The sequence below is a fragment of the Octodon degus genome, unplaced genomic scaffold, assembly GCF_000260255.1.
Source record: "Octodon degus isolate 3935 unplaced genomic scaffold, OctDeg1.0 scaffold00052, whole genome shotgun sequence".
Lineage (NCBI taxonomy): Eukaryota > Metazoa > Chordata > Mammalia > Rodentia > Octodontidae > Octodon > Octodon degus.
In genome coordinates, this window is record NW_004524628.1 from 1051384 (window position 1) to 1072438 (window position 21055).

Consider the following 21055-nt stretch of genomic DNA (forward strand, 5'->3'; position numbering starts at 1 on the left):
GTGGAATAGCAGTTTCCCAAAAACTACTGTGGAATAAATTAATTCTCATTGCATATGTTACATCCTCCCATTGATACTGAAGGATGTCTGAAAAGATTTGGCATTATCATCCAAGTGATGAACCTAAACTTGAAGAAATATTAAAGGAATTGCCAATTTTCTCAAACCCTGGGAGCAGGAAAAGAGAAATGTTTTCAGAAACTTTCCCATTTCAATTCATTCTCTTTCCACCGTCAATGTGATTCTGCAGGCTGTCAGGATCTTATGGTGTGCACCAAGGAATGGTGGTGGCAGAAACAAACCATAGTCCAGAGAACAGCCTAAGCTACCAGTCATTGTCTACTGCCTGCTTCTCAGTATTCAGTGGGCAGGGCCTTGGGGTATGCACTTTGTCCAAGCCCCTCCACTCATACCAGCTGTTACACATGGGTAAATCTATGTATGGACACAAGAGGAACAGCCCAAGGTATTCACTGTTGCAATTCTTTTCTCTGTCAAAAGTCAGGAATCATCAGTACAAGATGATGGCAAGGATGACCATGAGTTACTTGTAATGTCATTACATTGGGTATATAGTAGGCAAGGCTTTGATTTATGTGAGTTCTGTTAATAGTGGAGGGAAAGAACAAATGGTAAGTGTTGTTTAAAAACACATTCTTCAAGATCCCTGTACTGGGCTCCAATTTCCTACCAGGTGATAAAGTGCTTGGGAGGAAAAAGGAGCAAGGGACAAAAGGGCAGAGCAGCAGGAATCTGCGGAAGAAAAGTCCACATGGCAACCAGAATCGCCGTATTTATTGATGGAGGAAAATGCTGAGGAGATTATTGGATGACTTAGAGAACAGTGGAGAGTATAAATATTTGAAACTGACAAAACAGCACCCAGAAAGCAGTAGAGATGCCCTTTTCATAGAGAAAATGGTGATGCACACAGATACTGGACAGGTACTCTTCCTAACTTATGTGCAGGACATCTACATAGGCCTAAAAGGGGTAAGCCCTGATTGGTGCTCCTCAACATCATGCCCACAGAGCAGTAAGTACCCCAGGAGAAACATCATTGCCCATGCATCCTGACAGCAGCCAGTGTCACTACTATGGACGAGGGAATGAAACACAGAAATAGGGGAAGTTAGATAGGTAAGACCCAGGTCTTGAGTAGTTAACTTACAGTGAACTAAAATTCAAGCTTATGTGACTTGACTCACAAGAGGACCCGAATAACTAACTTAAGCAAAATGACTGTCAGGGCCTAATGAATACAAGAGACATAGAACAGGTCTCTGAACAAAAGGAAGAGGACTTGGAGCAAGTAAAATGCAAACACCACAGCTTGCTTTACAGATATCAAAGGTCTACCTGCAACCAGAAGTATGCAGGTGTTGTCACATCCATTCCCATCAAAACTGTATAAAAAGCCAATGACTGGGCTTAAACATTTGTAGTGTCCATCTTATGGAATGTCTTGGAGCTCGTCCTTCTATACTTTATATTAACTGAGTCATTCCCCATTACTTGCTGAGAGTTGTTTTGTAGGTTTCAACTCTCAGTCTAAAATGAAGGACATGGAGCTATAAAGGAACTGGTCACAGTGTGCTATGCCAGAGACTGAACAACAAAAGAAGTCCATCATATATGAATTAACAATGGAGACTCTTGACCACCAAATGACTAGACTTCCTAGAATCTGAGTGCTGAGTAATCTTTCTTATCACTCAGGGGAACTAGCTTACATGCAAATTCACAATTTACATTTTGCTTTGTTATATAGCCATAGTGTTTGGTCCTATGGTATAAAATACAAAAACATCAGTTACCAAAGTGCGTCCATTTCTAAATTTCACTTGCTGTTATTAGAATTGCTAATGTACTACTGTAACTAGGATACCATATCTTCCTTAACCATGCATTCTCCCTTGGATAATAGTATCAGGAGATGCTTGGGAGATAACCTCCTGAAAGCGCTAAACTGAAGGATGGAGGACAGTGTCAAATGGAAACCAATAACCCACTCTCTCTCATTCAATAGTGAAGGCAAAATCTTGGGATATACCCAAAACAAGAATCCCTGACACAGGAGAGATGCCTAAAGAACAGACCCTCTACAGAAGCTTCTGATTGTAGTGATACAGCTACCTACTGTCAAACTTTTACAAAACAGTATCACAGAAATAAAAATCAAGATTTCTCTAAGAAACAAAATGACAACATGAAAGAACAAAATGCAATCTCGGGCCCCAATCCCATCCAGAATAAATCCAGGAAATATTAGCATAGAAGGAATTAGAAGTCACACACATAAAAACTCTGAAACAACAGCACCTGTAGTAAAGAAGCAACTGCAGAAGTGTATAGAGGAAATCAGATCAGAAATAATCACCCAGGTTAAAAAAAAAAAGAAATAATAACAATAATGAAAGAATTACTAGGGCTGGGGAGATAGCTCAGTAGAATAAACACCTGCCTGGCAAGTGTAGGGTTCTGAGTTCAATCCCCAGTACCACAACAAAAGGAAAAAAGAAATGTAATTATTTTGGTCTGGGAAGATAGCTCAATAGAATAAGTGCTTGCCTGACAAGTGCAGGATCCTGAGTTCAATCCCTGGTACTGAAAAAAAAAACTACTAAGAATTTCTAAAGAAGACATTGATTAAAAAAAAATAAGACAATATGCAAATGACATAAACCTTGAATGATCAATATAGGAAAGAAATAGAATGTATATGGGGCCAGTAAGATAGCTCAGTATAATGAAATGCCTGCTTAGGCAAGCACTCAGGGACCACAGTTCAATCCCTGGCATCACATGCAGTGCCAGTCCTGCCCCAAAGGTGAGCTGAGCCAGCCACAAAAAAAAAAAAGAAAAAAAAAAAGAAATAGAATGTATGAAGCAGAATCAAAGAGTTATATGGTCAATTAAAAATTCCATTAAAAGTTTGCAAGACACTTTGAATGAAAGTGAAGATAGGCTCTCAGGCCTTGAAAACATCATTGCTGCTAGCAACCAGGAAAGAAAAAATTTCTTAAAACCCCATCAGAAAAACAGCAGATTTCTCCTCACAAACTATCAAGTCAAAAATAGCATGGGGCAAAGTATTTCAAGTACTACAAGAAAACAAATTCCAACCCAGACTGATATACCCCGAAAAACTCTATTTCAAATTTAATGCAGAAGTAAAATACTTCCATAATAAAGAACAACTGAAGAAATTCATGACAATAAAACCAACCCTATACAGAGTACTAAAAGACATTCTAGAAATGGATCAAAATGACCAAAACTCCAAGAACAACAGGAAGAACTCACCTATCAGGGAAAACAGTTAAACATGGGAAAACCAGTGAACCAACAACAGGAAAATAACATGAAGAACATAAGTCAATACATATCATTTATAACCACCAATGTAAGTGGACTTAATTCACCAATTAAAAGAAATAGATTGGCAGAGTGGAACAAGAAACAAAATCCAACAATATGCTGTATACAAGAAACACATTTAACCCAAAAAGAAATTCATAGGCTAAAAGTCAAAGAATAGTAAACAATACGACATGCTCCAGGACCTGAGAAAAAATTAGGGATAGTTATTCTGTTCACAGATAATCTGAACTTCAAACCAGGAATGGTCAAATGAGATAAAGAAGGTCACTACATAGTGCTTAGGGGAAAAATTCAAAAGGAAGAGATAGCATCCATAAATATGCATGCACCAAATATGGGAACACCCAGCTACATGAAACAAAATTTAAAAGATATGAAAAATATAATAACAAATAACACAGTCTTAACTGGCAACCTTAACACCCACTTATCTCAAAAAGATAGGTCAAGTAGACAAAAAATTAGCAAAGAAGTAGCAGAACTGAACTAAACCTTTGAACAAATGGACTTAGTGAACATTTACAGTGTTCCACCTAAACATCTGAATACAATTCTTTCAGCTGAATGTGGGACATTCTCTAAAATGGACTTTATACTAGCCCATAGATAATGTTTAAGTAAATGCAAGAAAATAGAAATTATCCCATGTGTATTATCTGAAACAGGAAATTAATGAAAAACAAGCCACAAAAACACAATAAACACATGGAAATTGAATAATACCCTCCTCAGCATCCAACGAGTTACAGATAAAGTAAACAAGGAAGTAAACACCTAAAATCCAATGAAAATTCAAACACAACTTACTGGAATTTGTGGGATGCAATGAAAGTAATTCTCAGAGGGAAATATATAGTAGTAAACAAACACATTAGAAAACAGAATGAGAGCTGGGGAGATGGCTCAGTAGAATAAGCACTTACCTTGCAAGCACAAGGGACTGAGTTCAATCCCCAGTTCTGCAGAGAGAGAGAGAGAGAGAGAGAGAGAGAGAGAGAGAGAGAGAGAGAGAGAGAGAGAGAATAAATACCCTAATGCTACACTTCAAGTTTCTAGAAAAAATAAGAGCAAACCAAGCCCAATGCCCAAAGGTGGGAGGAAATTATAAAGATTTGAGCAGAAATTAATGCAAGTGAGACAAAAGTAAGCAATACAAAGAGTTAATGAGTCTAAAAGCTGATTTTTTGAAATGTTAAATAGAATTAATAAACCTCTAGGCAACCTCATCAAAAGGAGGGAAAAAACCCTCAAATTGAAGCAATAAGGAATAAAAAGGGTGAAATTACTTTTCCACAGATCCTGTGGAAATTCAAAATATTATCAGTAGCTACTTTGGAAACCTTTACACTCACAGGACTGAATAAATGGAAGAAATGGACAGATTCTGATAAAAGTACAAATTACCAAAACTGAGTCAAGAAGACACAAAAATTCTGAAAAACCCAATATCAGCCAATGAAATTGAAAATGTAATTTAAAAATCTTATCGGAGCCAGGGAGATGGATCAGTAGAATAAGCACTTGCCTGGCAAGTGCAGGGCCTGAATTCAATCCCCTGTTCCAAAAAAATTTTTAAAAAATAAAAAAACTTATCAACAAACAAAAGCCCAGGTCCTGATGCAATCACAGATGAATTCTACAACAAATTTAGAGAAGCTTTAATCCTAATACTTCTCAAACTCTTCAGTGAAATTGAAAAGGGAGCAATATTCCCAAACTCATTGCTGGAGAAAAGTATTTTATACTGATACCATAACTGGAGAAATACACAACCAAAACATCAAATTATACATCTATTTCCCTCATGAACATAGATGCAAAAGTCTTCAATAAAATAATAGCAAATAGAATGTAGTAAATCATCAGGAAGATTATACACCATGGCCCACTAGGATTCATCCTAGGATTCAAGGATGGTTCAACATACACACAACTATAAATGTAATACACTATATCATTAGCCAAAACCAAAAACCACATCTCAATACACACAGAAAAAGTTCTGATATCGTCCAAAATTTGCCTATTAGCAAACCTCTACAGAAAATTGGAATAGATGTCCTCTACCTCAATCTGATAAAAGTCATCTATGACAAAACAACAACCAACATAATTCTAAATGGAGAAAAACTAAAAGCTTTTACTATAAAATTATGTACAAGACAAGATGTCCTCTATTACCACTCCTTTTCAATATAAATCTGGAATCATTAGCTAGAGCCATTAAACAAGAAAAACATAAAAGGAATAAGGATAGGTAAAGAAGTTAAACTATCATTATTTGCAGATGACATGTACTGTACATGGAAGACTAAAAAACTCCAACAAGAAGCTCCTAGAAGGGGTCAGAGAGATAGCTCAGTGGAATAAGCACTTGCCTGGCAAGCACAAGGGCCTGCGTTCAATCCCTGGTTAAAAAAGGAAGGAAGGAAGGAAGGAAGGAAGGAAGGAAGGAAGGAAGGAAGGAAGGAAGGAAGGAAGAAAGTCCTAGAATTAATAAACAAATTCAGTAGCATAGCATGATACAAAGTCAACACCCAAAATTAAATATCATTCCTCTAAACAGATAGCAAACTCATTCAGAGAGAAATTAGAGAAATATTACCTTTCACAAGAGCATCCATAAAAGTGAAATACTTAACAGAGAAAGTAAAACTCTATACAATGAAAATTAAAAGACTCTGAAAAAAGAAATTGAAGAGGGTTTCAGAAAATGGAAAGATAGTACTTGCTCCTTGATAGGAAGAACCAGCATTGTGAAAATGGCCATACTCCTAAAATTATTATACAGATTTAATGTAATGTTTATCAAAATACCATCAATGTACCTCACAAGTTTAGAGAAAACATTCCTAAAATTTATTTGGAACCAGAAAAGACCTAGAATAGTAAAGACAATCTTGAGCAACTAAGGCAAGGCAGGAGGAATCACAAATCCTGACTTGAAATTATACTACAAAGTTACTGTGATAAAAATCAGTGTGGTACTGGCAAAAAATAGACATGAGAATTAATGGAACAGATTAGAATATGCATATACAACTGTAAACACACTCAGCCATCTTATCTTTGACAAAGGGGGCAAACATTTTCACTGGAAAAAGGATATCCTGTTTAACAAATGGTGCTGAAAAAAACTGTCTCTCCATATGCTGAAAACTAAAATTAAATCTGGGTCTATCACTCTGCTGAAGTCAAATGGGTAAAAAATCTAAACATTAAAACAGAAACACTAAATCTACAGGAATAGAAAGTTCTTGGAAATCTTGAAGACATAGAAGTAGGCAGAGAGTTCATGAAGAAAAAACCAAAGCACATGGGAAATACTTTAAACAGGGGTTGGGGAGATGGCTCAGTAGAATAAGTGCTTCCCTGGCAAGCACAAGGGCCTGAGTTCAATCCCCAGTTCCTCAAAAAAAAAAAAAAGTACTTTAAAGAATCAACAACTGGGTTCTCATCTTATGGGGAAGTTTCTGCACGTCAAAAGAATTCACCAACAAAATGAACAGACAACCCACAAATTGGGGGAAAAATCTTAATCAACAATTGTTCAGACTAAGGACTCCTATCTTGAATAAAAACTAAAACATATCAGGCCTCCAAGATTCAAAGACTCAATTCACCATGCAGGTCCATCCCGAGAGCATGCTGAGACTACGATTGAGACTGAGCATATTGGCGCACCTGTAATTCCAGCACTTGGAAGCTTTATCACTATGAGTCTGATCTGTGTGATGAGACCCAGTAAGCCCTGTACTACATACATTTTAAAAAACAAAGACCAAATCTAAAAATTTGCATCTGAGATGAACATACACTTCTCAGAGGAAGAAATACAAATGGCAAATAAATACACAAAAAACTATTCCACAGCACTGGTGCTTCAAGAAATGCAAATTAAATCAACATTGATATACCATATCACCTGGGAAAGAATAACTGTCATAAAGAAATTAACTAATAAATGCTGGAAGGGCCTGCTTAGGGAGACTAAGCACCTGCTTAGGCAAGCACAAGGACCAGGGTTCAATCGCAGGCACCACATGCCATGCCGGCGCCACTCCCATCCCCTGGGTATACTGAGCCAGCAAGAGAGACTGGGCATGTGGTGAATGCCTGTAAGCCCAGTGCTGTGGAGGCTGAAAATAAGAGGATCAGTACGAGTTCGAGTTATGTAGTGAAACCCTGTACCAAACACATTTTTTTTAAATGCTGGAGGGGCTGTGGAGATAAAGAAACTCTTCTCCACCACTGGTGGAACTGTTCACTGGTACAAAGAATATGGAAATAAGTGTGGAGTCTCGTCAAAAAATGAAGATTAGATTGTTCGTAGAAGTAGAAGCATCAAAAGGGTTGGAGTGGTATTGAAAGAACGGTGGCAATGGCAGTGTTCCTGAAAGAGGGCAGGGTATGAATCTTCTTGCTGCTATGCTTTCAGACCGTAGTCTGAACCAACCTGAATTTTAAACAGAAGAAAAGAAGTGAGATCAAGGAGGAGAGCCTTGGCAACAGTGGCCCTTGAACCAGCAACAATGGATGCAGTCATTCCAGCGCCAGCAGGATCCAAGCCAGATTGACTGGGCTGCATTGGCTCAAGCTTGGATTGCCCAGAGAGAGGCTTCAGGACAGCAAAGCATAGTGGAACAGCCTCCAGGAATGATGCCTAATGGAAAAGAGATGTCTACAATGGAATCTGGTCCTAACAATTATGGGAATTTTCAAGGAGATTCAAACTTTAACAGCATGCGGCAACCAGAATGGGGAATTTATCACCAGCCCCCTCCAGATCAGCCACAGATGCCACCAACACCAGGCCCAGTGGACATTGTACCTCCTTCTGAAGACAGCAACAGTCAGGACAGTGGGGAATTTGCCCTTCACAACAGGCATATATTTAACCAGAACAATCACAACTTTGGTGGACTACCCGATAATTTTGCAGTAGGCCCAGTGAACCAGTTTGACTATCAGCATGGGGCTGCTTTTGGTCCACCACAAGGTGGATTTCCTCCTCCTTATTTGCAACCAGGACCTCCAGGACCTCCAGCACCGAAAAGAAAGGCCATTGTCATTCAGGGATTGGCCGCGGTTCACTATTGCACTTCCTGTGAAGCAGGAGCCTCCACAAATTGATACAGTAAAATGCAAGACTCTTCCAGCTTGCATTCATGAAGGTCTTGAAAAAATGGAACATGAAAAGCAAAAGAAATTAGAAAAAGAAAGGATGGAACGGCAATGTTCACAATTATCGAAAAAAGAAAAGAAGGCCACAGAAGATGCTGATGGAGGCGATGGCCCTCGTTTACCTCAGAGAAGTAAGTTTGACAGCAATGAGGAAGATGAAGACCCTAAAAAAAATGAGGCTGCGAGTGGTGGAAAAGTCACCAGAAGTCCATCTCCAATTCAAGAAGAGCAGAGTGAGCCAGAGATGAGCAAAGAAGAGAAAGAGTATCAAATGATGTTGCTGACAAAAATGCTTTTGACTGAAATTCTGGATGTCACAGATGAAGAAATTTATTACATAGTCAAAGATACACATCGTAAAGCAGTGAAAGCTTCTGCAAAACAGCTGGCACAGTCCAGTGCACTGGCTTCCCTCACTGCACGCGGTGGCCTGGGCGGTTATGGATCCGGAGACAGTGAAGATGAGCGGAGCAACAGAGGCTGCAAGTCCTCTGACCCTGATGAAGAGGTACGGCACCGCATCTTGCAAAAACAGGAGGCTTTTTGGAGAAAAGAGAAAGAAGGGCAGCTACTGCATGATAAACAGATAGAAGAAGAAAAACAACAGACAGAAAGGACTACAGAAGAGGTGAATGAATTTATGCACAAAGAGCAAAATAGCTTATCACATCTAGAAGCAAGAGAAGCAGATGGTGATGTGGTTAATGAAAAGAAAAGAACTACAAACGAAATGACATCTGTTTTAGAACAACAACAACAACAACAACAACAAAAAAGACCATAAAGAAAAAGAGAAACAAGGAAGGAGTAGATCAGGAAGTTCTAGCAGTAGTTCCAGTAGCAGTAGCAGAACTAGTAGTGCCAGCAGTACTGTCTCTAGTTCTTCTTACAGTTCTAGCTCAGGTGGTAGCCACACGTCTTCTCAATCTTCTTCTCCTAAAAGAAAAAAGAGACATAGCAGGAGCAGATCTCCTGCAATTAAAGCTAGATGTAGCTGGAGTCGAAGCTACTCTCGCAGAATTAAAATAGAGAGCAATAGGGCTAGGGTGAAGATTAGAGACAGGAGGAGATCTACTAGAAATAGCATTAAAAGAGAAAGACCACAAAATCGGAGTCCTTCCTGAGAGAGACCTAGAAGTAGAAGTCGCTCGAGGGATAGACGAACCAATATTCCAGGAGTCGAGACAGACATAAACTTGAGGATCAACGTGGAAATCACAGTGGGAGCAGTCATAAGCAAAAGGTGAGACTAAAGAACAAGAGAGAAAAAAAGGAGAGTTGAAGTATAGACAAAGACAGGGAAAAGAAAGAGAAAGAAAGGGAGCGTGAACAGGATAAAAGAAAAGAGAAACAAAAAAAGGGAAGAAAAAGATTTTAAGTTCAGTAGTCAGGATGATGGATTAAAGAGGAAAAGAGAAAGTGAAAAAACATTCTCCAGGAGTGGTTCTATATCTGTTAAAATCGTAAGACATGATTCTAGACAAGACAGTAAGAAAAGTACTGCCAAAGTAGTAAAAAGTATTCCAGCTCTGACTCTAGTGGAAGGAGCAGTTCTGAATCCCCAGGAAGTAGCAAAGAAAAGAAGGCTAAGAACACTAAACATAGTCGATCGCGATCCATGGAGAAATCTCAAAGGTCAGCTAAGAAGGCAAGTCGCAAACACAAGTCTAAGTTCCGATCAAGATGGACAACCCCTGCCTGCCCATAAGCACGGAGAAATGATGTGGCAAGCGTGCCAGGATGTTTTAAAATATTCTATGAGTTTTAAGGGCTTGTCTCATTATAGAGGCACATTGTGGCTGTAGGTGAAACCAGAATCTTTTTTTTTAAATCTGTAAATAGATGTACTTTTTCCAAATGCTGCTCCAAGTTACTTAATAGGATTTCTTTGTATTACACTTTAAAAAAAAATAGTGCATAGTAAAACTATAAACATGCCGTTCTCTTTCAGCTGTAATGTTCTTAAACTTATTCTTGAATGTACTGTGATGTCAATAAAGCTCTTTAGTTCATTTTTGTTAAAAAAATTTTTTTTAAATGAAGATTGGAAGTCCCTTTAACTCAGCTGTTCCCCTTCTGGGTATTTTTTTCAAAAGCACTGAAAACGTCATACCACAGTGGTATGTGTGCACCCACGTTTATAGCAACACAATTTGTCATAACCAAATCTTGGAAACAACCAACATGCATATCATCCAAGGAATGGATTAAAAAGATGTGGTATTTTTATACAATGGAGTATTACTGAGCTATGAAGGAAGACAAACTTGAGGCCTTTATAGGTAAAATGGATGCAACTAGAGGCTATAATCATAAGTGAAATCAGAGCCACATGTGTAAACATTGTATTGTCTCCTTCGTGTAAAAACCTGAAAGAATAAATAAAATATGAAGGGAATAATAGACATGGTATAATGGAAGAAAACTGAACCTAAGGAATAAACAATGAAGATGAGGGAAAGTAAGAAAGATAGGAAAAAAAGGAAAGGAGGAAAAATCATGCAAGTACATATACGTGATAGCTGAGATGATTGTAGTACTGATTTCTATCAGTTTTTTGAATGTACAACTTAATATTTAAAATTTTCACCCTAACTGACTCTAGTTACTAATATCTATAATTTCACAAAGTATATCGAAGACAACAATGTACAATACAAAAACCACAGTTGAATACCTCTCATCTTGTTCTTCTAAATGTGTAGTTTCTAGTGTCTTATCAATTACTATTATACTCTATTTAAAATAAATTAAAAATAAAAAAGATAAGAAAAAGTTAAATTTTATTGAAAGTGTTAATGTTTAATTATTTCACCAATCTTGCATACCTATATCTGTTAATCTGAGCAACAGATTTGACAATAAAAATGTGTAATACAATAACCATTGTTAATTTTTATTCTTGTTTGAAAATTCTATACCATATGTATTGTATGTTACCCCACTTCTGTCTTTGTTTTTGCTTTTGTTTTTGTTTTTACTCTTTAAAATGAAAAATAAATAAAAATGATCCTATGGATTAAAAACTCACTCAAATAAAGCTCTTAGAACTTTGTCAGAGAAAGTAATAAGCTCTCCAGACTTGTGCAATATGAGTTCAAACATATTGCACAAACAAAAATATGTACAATGCCTGAGATGAGTGTTGTGATTTGCCGCAGATAGATGAGAATAGAGCTAAGTCCTCAAGTCATTCAGTGAGTCAGATAAACCACACCTCTGATTCCAAAACTTCTTTAACTCAGCATTTGGCCTCATTATTGTCTTCTGGTGTTTTGTCTGCTCTTGCTTCACAAGGAGCTCGGACCAGCCACACCTGTGCTGCTTCCTGCTCCCTATTTAAAGCCTTGTAACACCTCTGGCCAGCCGACCTTTTCCAAAGTGGGAACACCCAGGGACAGGACACAGAGCTCCTTCCTTGCTCATTAAAAACCAAAGAGTAGTGGGTCAGCTTCCCAGAGCCCTGAGGTGCTTCTAGAGCCAAGTGTCTGAACCCAGGAATAGAAGACTTCAGGAAACAGGTAACTACTGCTGCTCAGAATTCATGTGTGGGGAACCTTCCTTCACTGTATATCTGAGTTTGAAGTAGATCTGGGATCCTTGATCTGGATTGTAGAGAACTGGAAGACCTAGAGCTCTTCCTTTAATATTTTGTATTTTGCTTGAATATTGTATAGCTCACGTAGCCTACAGTTTTCTTGGGTCATAGTTACCTATACATATTACATGTTTAAAAAAAAAAAAACCTTTTTCCCTCCCCACTTTCTCCTCCAATTCCTCCATCCCAGTTTTCATTCTTGCTGACATTATTTGTCTCAGTTCATGTTATTGATGTAGAAAAACTATAACTACCAAACTGCTTGGTATCAGATGTGCCCAGTTCCTGTCTTCTGAAATTGAAGAACGGATTTCAAAGGACAAAGGAGATTAGGAGTAAGATAGGTTTGTTGAGAAATAGAACCTGAGAGATACAGAGGAACTGGAAGTGGGTTGCCCCCAGGTCCTTTGTGAGGGATAATTTACTCAACAAAGTCATGATGTGGGTACGACATGGGTCAAACTATAACTACCTATTAGATTATAAGTATAGTCCATTAGTTAATATTGGTTCCATTGGAAAGTGGGTAGAAAAGAATAAAGGCATTTTGGGGAAGAGAAGGTTCCAGATGTTCTGGTCACCTGCCTGGGGGACTGATGAGAATCTGGACTTCCTGGGTCAGGTGGGGCTAAGTATAGTGTAATTTCATGTTCCTACTTACACCCTAGGGGGCATGTAGGCCTACTGCTGTCCAAATGGACCACTGGGCCCTGCTGACTGCCTTTCCCAGGGCTCCTTCTCAGTAGGCCTGCTGAGCTGTAGTAGGCCCACTGTGCCCCACTGGCTGCCCATCTTGCAGCTCCTTCCTGGTAGCACAAGTTTGGTTTAGCTCTGATATTTATTTTCTTGACTTTTTGTCTAGTTGATCTATGTATTTATGACAATGGGGTATTATGCTACTCCAATACACTTGCATTAGTGCTCATTTGATTTTTCACATCCATTAATATCTGTTTTTATATAGGTGGATTCCCTCATTTTGGGTGAATATATATTTATATTCTTCTTGGAGTTTTCCCTTAACAATATGTCATGCCCTTCTTTATCTCTTTTGGTCAGTCTTGACTTAATGTTCATATTTTGTATGAATAGTATAGCTACCCCTGCTTTTTTCTAATTTCTTGTCACATGAAGTATTGTTTTCCATCCTTTGAGTTTCAGTCTCTGAATTTCATTTTGAGTTAAATGTGTTCCTAGTATGCAGCATATTGTTCACTCTTGCTTATTAATCCATTCTACCAGACTCTCCTTTGATGGTGAATTGAGACCATTAACATTGATTGGTGTAACTCATATGTAAAGCTTTGTCTTTGCCATGTGTTTTTAATATTGATGGCTCCCTGTCACTCTCCTCTGTTTAATTGCTTGCCATGCCTGGTGGCTTCTGAATATTGGTACTCTTTAGTTCTTTGTTTTCTCTTTCTAGAAAGTCTTTCAGAGTTCTTTGTAAAGCTGGTTTGGTTGTCATGAATTTCTTCATTTGTTCATTTTATGGAAGTATTTTATGTCTACATTAATTCAGATAGATAATTTTTCAGGATACATCAATCTGGAACGTAAGTTGTTTTCTTTTTCAGAGTTTGAAATACTTCACTCCAAGTTCTCCTTGACTTACAAGAGCTTGTGTTGAGAAGTCTACTGTGATTTTGATGGGCTTTCTATATAGGTGACTTATTTCTTTTCTGTAGCTGTTCTAATATTCTGTTTTTGTGCTGAGTTTCTGGAATCTTTATTGTTACATGCCTTGGTATAGATTTGTTTTGCTCATGACTAATTGGAGTTCTATATACTTCATTTAACTGTATGTTAAATTTTTTGTCAGTATTTAGGATATTTTCTGCTGTTACTTCTCTGAACAGACTTTTTTTAAAAGATATTTGTGCTGAATCATGCATTTTGATTGATTCCAGTCAGTCTTATGTTATTCTTCTTTGCATTATCTACCAGGATTTGGATTGTGTTTTGATGGCCCCTTGAAATTTTTAATAGATCTTTCTTTTTGTAATCACTAATTATGATTCTATACTTTAAGTCTGATATTTTATCTTCACTTTCTTTCATAAAATTGTGCCAAATTCCAGTGGATTTTTTTTTCTTTTGGTGGAACCGGGGATTGAACTCAGGCCTTTGCACTTGCCAGGCAAGGGCTTGTTCTACTGAGCCATCTCCCCAGCCCCTTCAGTGAAATTTTAAACCTCCTGCTCACATATTTTAATCCATTGCATGGATTCCATTTCTTTCCTATGTTCTCCATTTATTGTTTCCATTACTTTTCTATGCTTCTGTATTTCTTTATCTGTGCCTATTCTAGATTTGCTAAGTAAGATCTTCATTTTCATCATCATCTCTTTTTTTTTACCTGAGTGTATTTCTGTTTTGATATCCTCTGTAGTCTAATATATGCATATGTTTTATTTCTTCTACTGTCATTCCATTGAATTCAGGTGGATGACTTCTGTTTTCCCTCTAACTCATTGTCCCTTGCATTTGTCATTTGTAGGCTGCAAGTCTGGGATTGCATTTTGTTTCTCTTTGTTTTTACTTCTGACTTTTTAATTTTAATTTGTTTTCTGTGTTACTGTTTGAAGTTTTTTTGTTGTTGTTCTTGTTGTTGTTGTTGTTGTTTTTGTTTTTTGTTTTTTGGGTTTTTTTGCGGAACTGGGAATTGAACTCAGGCCCTTGCACTTGCCAGGCAAGCACTTATTCTATGAGCCATCTCCTCAGCCCCAAAGTTTTCTTATGTTTGATAACATCATCCCTGGTATAAAAGCTTCTCTAGGAAAAGTCTTTAACTCTGATATATCTTCTAGGTCTAGCTGGCTGTTGTGGCTGTCCAAGGATCTTATCTTCCCACTTATTAGGGTTTATTTATTGTTATCTATCTGGCTCAGAAACTAGTCCTTTAGTACTGCCTATGGGGATGATTATGACCCAATCACCACAGTGTTAACATACAAGTGTGAAGAATAAATTATGAAAAATATGATTTCTTGTCTAAAGTAGTAAATCAGTAATAACAGTGCCATCAAGCATAGCATAGAAACTCATAATCTGTGGAGACTAACCACCATGGCAAGATATATAGTTATATAACAATTTCCAACCTAGACCAGACATTTGTATGTACTTGGTTTCCCCTTGGCAGGCTCATTCTATCCTCAGTGAAAAAGGAATTTTCAAGGAATAGCAGAGAAAACAGAGCAATAGTTGAAAAGATGTATATGAGAAGGAAGGCTGAGGGCAATCACCACGAATCTTGAGAAGCTGTAGAAAATGGCAAGAGAAAAAAATGAAGGGGAAATTGAAAGAACTTCAAGGCAAAACAGAAAGACTAGAGACAGCGTTCATTCAGCTATAAATCTATTTTATTTATTCCTTTGAAGAACTAACTCTTTGATTCATTGATTTTTTTTTTTAGTTTCTTAGTCTCAGTTGCATTGATTTCCACTCTCACCTTTAATATTTGCCTCCTTAATTTTGCACTGGCGATGATTCATTGTTTCACCTCAAGTATTTTAAGATTTCTCACGGTTATATATTTAAGTTTTCTCTATTTTCCTAGTATCACTTTTTTTTTTCAGAACTGGGGATTGAACTCAGGCCCTTACGCTTGCCAAGGAAGTGATTACTCTGCTGAGCCATCTCCCTGGCCCCTAGTATCATCATTGACTGCAGCAAATTTTACTCTTGAATTCACTTCAATACATACTTATGGGTTTCACTGAGTTGCATAGTCACTGTCATTAATTTCCAGATATTTTAAAATTTGTTATTTGACTTCTTTTCTGACTCCATTAGTTGCTTAGGCAATCCTTTGAGCTGGTCCTTTTACTTTATTTCTGAATCTATTTTGAAGGATATCTTTGATGAATTAGTTCATCTTGGATGGAAGTTATTTATTCAAAGGGTTTGCAATACTTCACTCCAAATTCTCTTGGCCTTTAGAGGTTGTGGTGAGAGTCTTCTGCGATTTCTAGTGATTTTACCTTTATGTGCAATTTTTTTTTATTGTTTTCTTGATCTGTTTTAAAATTCTGTTTCCCTAGATATCTGGTAATTTAATAAGGATGTTCCTTGATGAGCTTATATTTTGTCATAATTATTTAACATTCTATAGGTGTTGCTTACTTGTCTTTAACCTTTCTTAGAGACATGTACTTCCTCCTCTTCCTAAACTAAGAGTCTCACTGCTCTGCGGGATCCTGGGTGATGCTTTGCAACCTCCTAACCATCTCAGATGCAAAGGTAGATGGCATCTTATGTCCATCACAACCTGGAGAACCAATGCAACCCTGGCCAACACAGGGAAGGGAATTTCCATTCCATTCTTTTCTATTTAGAGTTTGCTCACCTTGAACATGTTCTTTCCATCTTTCCTTTAAAATCTGCATTTAAGACTATGATTAGGAAAGAGAAAGGACATGAAAAGGGTATCATATGAGACAATAAGTGAGTGGATAGGGGCCACAGAGATGGCTTAGTAGAATAAGCGCTTGCTTGGCAAGCACAAAGGCCGGAGTTCAATCCCTGGTTCTGAAAAAAAAAAAAAAAAGATACTATAAGTGAGTGGATATGAGCAAAATATGTTGTATACATTAAGCCTTCCACTCCCATATGAAACCAGTGGGGAAGTCAGGTGAGGGATCAATATGATCAATAGTTGTCATGTGTGTGTATCAAACTGACAAAATGAAACCCATTTTAACTGTGTAACTAATCTTTTTTAAAGAAAAAAAATTTCATATGACTGATTGGCATTCATCAAAGCTTTATTTAAAGTTTTGCACAAAGCTCTAGGGAAAAGGGACAATAAATAGCTTACGTGTTTTCTTCCTCTTCAATACCAGTAGCTGATAACCTCCTGTTCAACTCCTTTGATACACCGTGTCCTTCTCACGGAAAGCTAGGATCTCTAATGGCCCAAAAAGAACGTGAGTAGTAAATCATACAACAACTTGCAACCAGCTCTATCACACTTCACCAAGCACAGTATGATACAAGGCCCCATTTTCTCTGGTATAAGTATATTAGTTCTGGCTAAAGTCCCCAGAAATGTGTATGAGAAAATCTTGAGGCATTTAATTATTTGGTAATTTTCTGCATTAAAATTGCTTGTTTTGATTAAAAATATAATGAAAAGCATTAATACACTGTTGTCCAGATGAAATACTGGTCCTTTTTTTTTTTTTTACTACATAGATACTTCATCAAACAGAAGAAGCTAAATTCAAAAAAAAAAAATACTGATAGATTCTGGGGATAATGGATGTGTTTAGATTCTTTCTGAAATTTTCATCCACAAACTAGTGTGCCTTGTTTCCTTTTCTTTCTCCTCCTAGCCAACTTTTCTTAGAACAGTGTGCCTGCCCCAAGACTTCTGAAGTTGAAACTCTGAAAGTTAATTATAAGTTCACCTGTGTTTTGCATTTTTTTCTCATCTGACAGTTCAGGAGATTCCCAGACACTATGACATTCGTGATTCTCACCAGATGGTATGGGTCCTGCATGGAAATGTATTAATAACAGCTCCATCTAGCAACAACGTTGAGCCTGGTGAGTGGTATTCAAAGACACTGTTGCTCTTGGAGGGACCTCATGTCCCCTTGGGATAGATATAAGCCTGCATAAGCCCACCCTGATCCTCATCAGCTTCTGGGCACCAACATATTATCCAAAAAGAGGGCAAGTTTGGAGAAGTGACACCTCTCTTTCCAAAAAGTGTGGGCATCTATTGGTCTTTCAGTGTGATCCATTGTACCCTGGGAGAAACAGTGGCAGGAATGAGGAAAAGACAGACAAGAGGACAAAAGCTGGGTTAGGTGATAACTCCTTTGCCTGGTTGGCAAAACAACCTCCTGAACAATAGTAAGGGCCTTTATTTATACTTTTGCAAAGTTAGTAACAGGTGACACAAGGTTGCCTAGTGACTAATAGCCAACATTAACCAGTTAGGATGCTTATTACAGGACTGAGGTAGCTTGTCTGCTTTAGGCACTGAGGCCTAGGCCTGCTTTTACATATTTGACCAATTTTCCAGGTTCCATTGCTCCCAAAATATTCTCCTTTCTTGTTTTGTTGTGTCAGAGATGAGTGTTCCATTGCAGTTAGAGAACCTGTATTTAAAGAATCCTTTAGAAGACCTTGTTATACTTGGTGCCAGTCTAAAGATTTTTGGTACTTGAATTTAGCAATGTAACCCTAAGGTCCAATAGTCCATAATAGTAATGAGTTATCAGTACAGCTGGTAATTGTCAGAAGTTGCTATTGACTTGTGCCAATTTTCCAGCTTACCTGGCTCTCAGTACAAAAAAAAAAAAAAAAAAGCATCTTCCTGTTCAAAAAAGATTGTCTTGTCAAGCAATGGCTAACTTCTTTGGAGATTCTCTCCTTCAAAGTCCAACAATTACGACCTGTACCATTAGAAATTCAAGCTCCCTCATCTCTACCAGTAGACTACACTCTTGTCTGATTTGCTGTCTTCTCTTCCACTGATGCTTTTTCTTCTATCAAAAGTCAGTCTGTCTCACCTTCTTTCCCCTCCTCTCACACATCAGTGTTGCTCTAGTTTGTTTCTTCACTGTTTATTCCATCTGATCAACTGTGTTTCCCATCACTAGCACACATGCTCCAATACAACGTCTACGACTGTATTACCACAAGCTTGTCTTTATGCTCCCCTTATATTTCATTTACCATTCTACTTTTCTGTGTCAACCATCACTGAATTTCATCCGCATTTCACACGAGAGAGACTCACCCAGATTCTGTCTATTCCTACTCGTATTTACATTAAGCAATCTGGCTTGTAGACTGCTCTTCACTCCACTTTGAGTTCCACTACCCAAAGTTAGGGTTCAAAAACACAAATTCAAAGGACACTTCTCTGATCTCAGATTTCTTGATCATTCATTTACACCCTATGTGATTAATAAGTTCCCTTTTCCAGTACTCTCACTGTACTCTAGTGTGGTTGAGTGGCACCTATTTGTGGATTTCTTTCGTGAGATACTTGCTCATAGTAATACTTAGGAAAATGTAGCTGTACAAATCCCACATGATACTTGTATTGATATCGTATGGATCACAGTTTAAGCACATAGTTGTAAGTAGCTGCAATGTTTATAGCGTAATGTATTTTTACATTTGGGAAGTATCGTGTCCTGGTGAGCATTGAGGTTCTGCTATTAAGGAAAGAAGAGGAAATGAGTTGAAGAAAAGTGACAAAGCGTCTTGGCCATGTGGCTCCTGGGAAAAACCTCTGGGTGATGCTGTTGATGCTCAGTATCCCTTGGTTAGAAGTATCACTGGGTGTGAGGTCAGAGTACTGACTTCCTTCTGCTTGGATCCTTATATTTTCATTCATCCTTGTGTTTCCAGTCACGCTTCAGATAATAGCATGTAGAGACACAGAATACCAGGATAAAGAAAAAGGCAATCTGGTTTTCCTGGGAATCAAGGACAAAAATCTTACTTTGTCCTGCACAGAAACTGAGGGCAACCCTACTTTGCAGCTTAAGGTGAGTGGATGTGCAGCTACTGCAAGTCATAGCAAGTGAGCATTTTAATGTCACTTCAGGTATTGTGGAACTAAAGTGACATTTCTATAATCCTGAGTTTTTGCTACAAGGAAAGAAATTTGACTTTTCTAGTCCTCAAATTAGTAAGTGGTGCTACAGAATGGTCATAACACCCACCAAGAGGTTTTTGAAAAGCCAAGGAATGGTGGCTTCTTGGTCCTAATAAACTTCCACCTAAAAATCCTCTAAGACAATGAGATGCTGTCATTATGCAAAGGTAATGACATTGGGCAGATGAAGAGAGACTGCTTGTCTGGATTTAGCACACTTAGAGTTTTTATCCATGTGCTCTAAGGAAAATATATAGTAATACAAATAATACTACATCATGGATAGGAAGAACCGACAGTGTGAAAATGGCTATACTCTACAAAGAAGAAGCAGGACCTTGTGTCATGAAACCTTAGGGTGGAGCCAGGCTATTGAGAACTAGTACATGCCTATTTGCACAGTCCAGTCTCTTCCTCCTCCTCACTAACAAACCTGTTTTCTTATCCCAGGAGATCGGCATCATGGACCTGTACGGGGAGCAAACAGCACAAAAGCCTTTTCTATTTTTCCACAGTATGGAGGGCTCCACCTCTGCCTTTCAGTCTGTCTCCTGCCGTGATTGTTTTATAGCTAACTCCTCTGAGCCAAATCAACCCGTCTTCCTCACCAGAGAAAGGGGCTCAAATAACACCAATTTCTATTTAATTCTTAAGAATTAAATCCAGTCTGGGATGTGCATTGTGAATTCCAAGATAGAAGATCAGTCTTTTATTTTAAAATAGAGTAACTCATCTTAAGAGATCATGAGCCCTGAGGAGACCATCAGCATCTCAGCCTACCCTTCGCCCACCTCATTTTGACTGTCCCAACACTACCTCCTCCTGCAGATATTCATTTCTGCACCATGTCCCTCATTCGAACACCGTGTCAGTAGTAAGCCTAAGAGGCACTCTCATTCTTTGCTGAATTTTTGCACAACCTCTTTGTCTATCAAGTGTACATCAATCAACCTATCTGCTTTCCACATGACTGTTCAAGTTTTTGTGCCAAACCATGGCCTGAAAGGGGTTTCCCAAATATAGTTCACAGAACTGTATCAATAAAACAAAATTTTTTCCTTAATTTTAGACATGTTTGTATTGAATACTGAAACGTATATGCCAAAAAATAAATATAAAGAGCAAGATGAATAGAAACCAAAAATTTACATGCTTTGATAATAATGGTGGATTCATCATTCCTATATTAACAATTTGACACAAAGTATAATTGGAGACCCTGGAAGTGGGTTTCAATCTCTGGCTTGGGTTTCAGGAAACAA

The 21055-nt window shown here is 37.9% G+C and overlaps 1 protein-coding gene and 1 pseudogene across 1 annotated transcript; both read left to right on the forward strand.

Annotated features, from left to right (window-relative positions):
• LOC101592546 overlaps positions 1-9340 on the forward strand; it is a 19810-nt pseudogene extending 10470 nt beyond the window's left edge.
• A 7741-nt stretch (positions 9341-17081) lies between these two features.
• LOC101592932 (interleukin-36 beta-like) lies at positions 17082-20453 on the forward strand. The gene is made up of 4 exons (XM_004633217.1): positions 17082-17097; positions 17612-17719; positions 19544-19683; positions 20244-20453. Exons 1-4 carry the CDS (start codon positions 17082-17084, stop codon positions 20451-20453), a joined length of 474 nt encoding a protein of 157 aa, XP_004633274.1.
• The last annotated feature ends 602 nt before the right edge of the window (positions 20454-21055 follow it).

Excerpts from the sequence above, each read along its gene's own strand:
- LOC101592932 (XM_004633217.1), top strand. Across the intron at positions 17,720-19,543 it reads TAGCAACAACGTTGAGCCTG|TCACGCTTCAGATAATAGCA; the intron begins GTGAGTGGTATT and ends TTGTGTTTCCAG. Across the intron at positions 19,684-20,243 it reads ACCCTACTTTGCAGCTTAAG|GAGATCGGCATCATGGACCT; the intron begins GTGAGTGGATGT and ends TTCTTATCCCAG.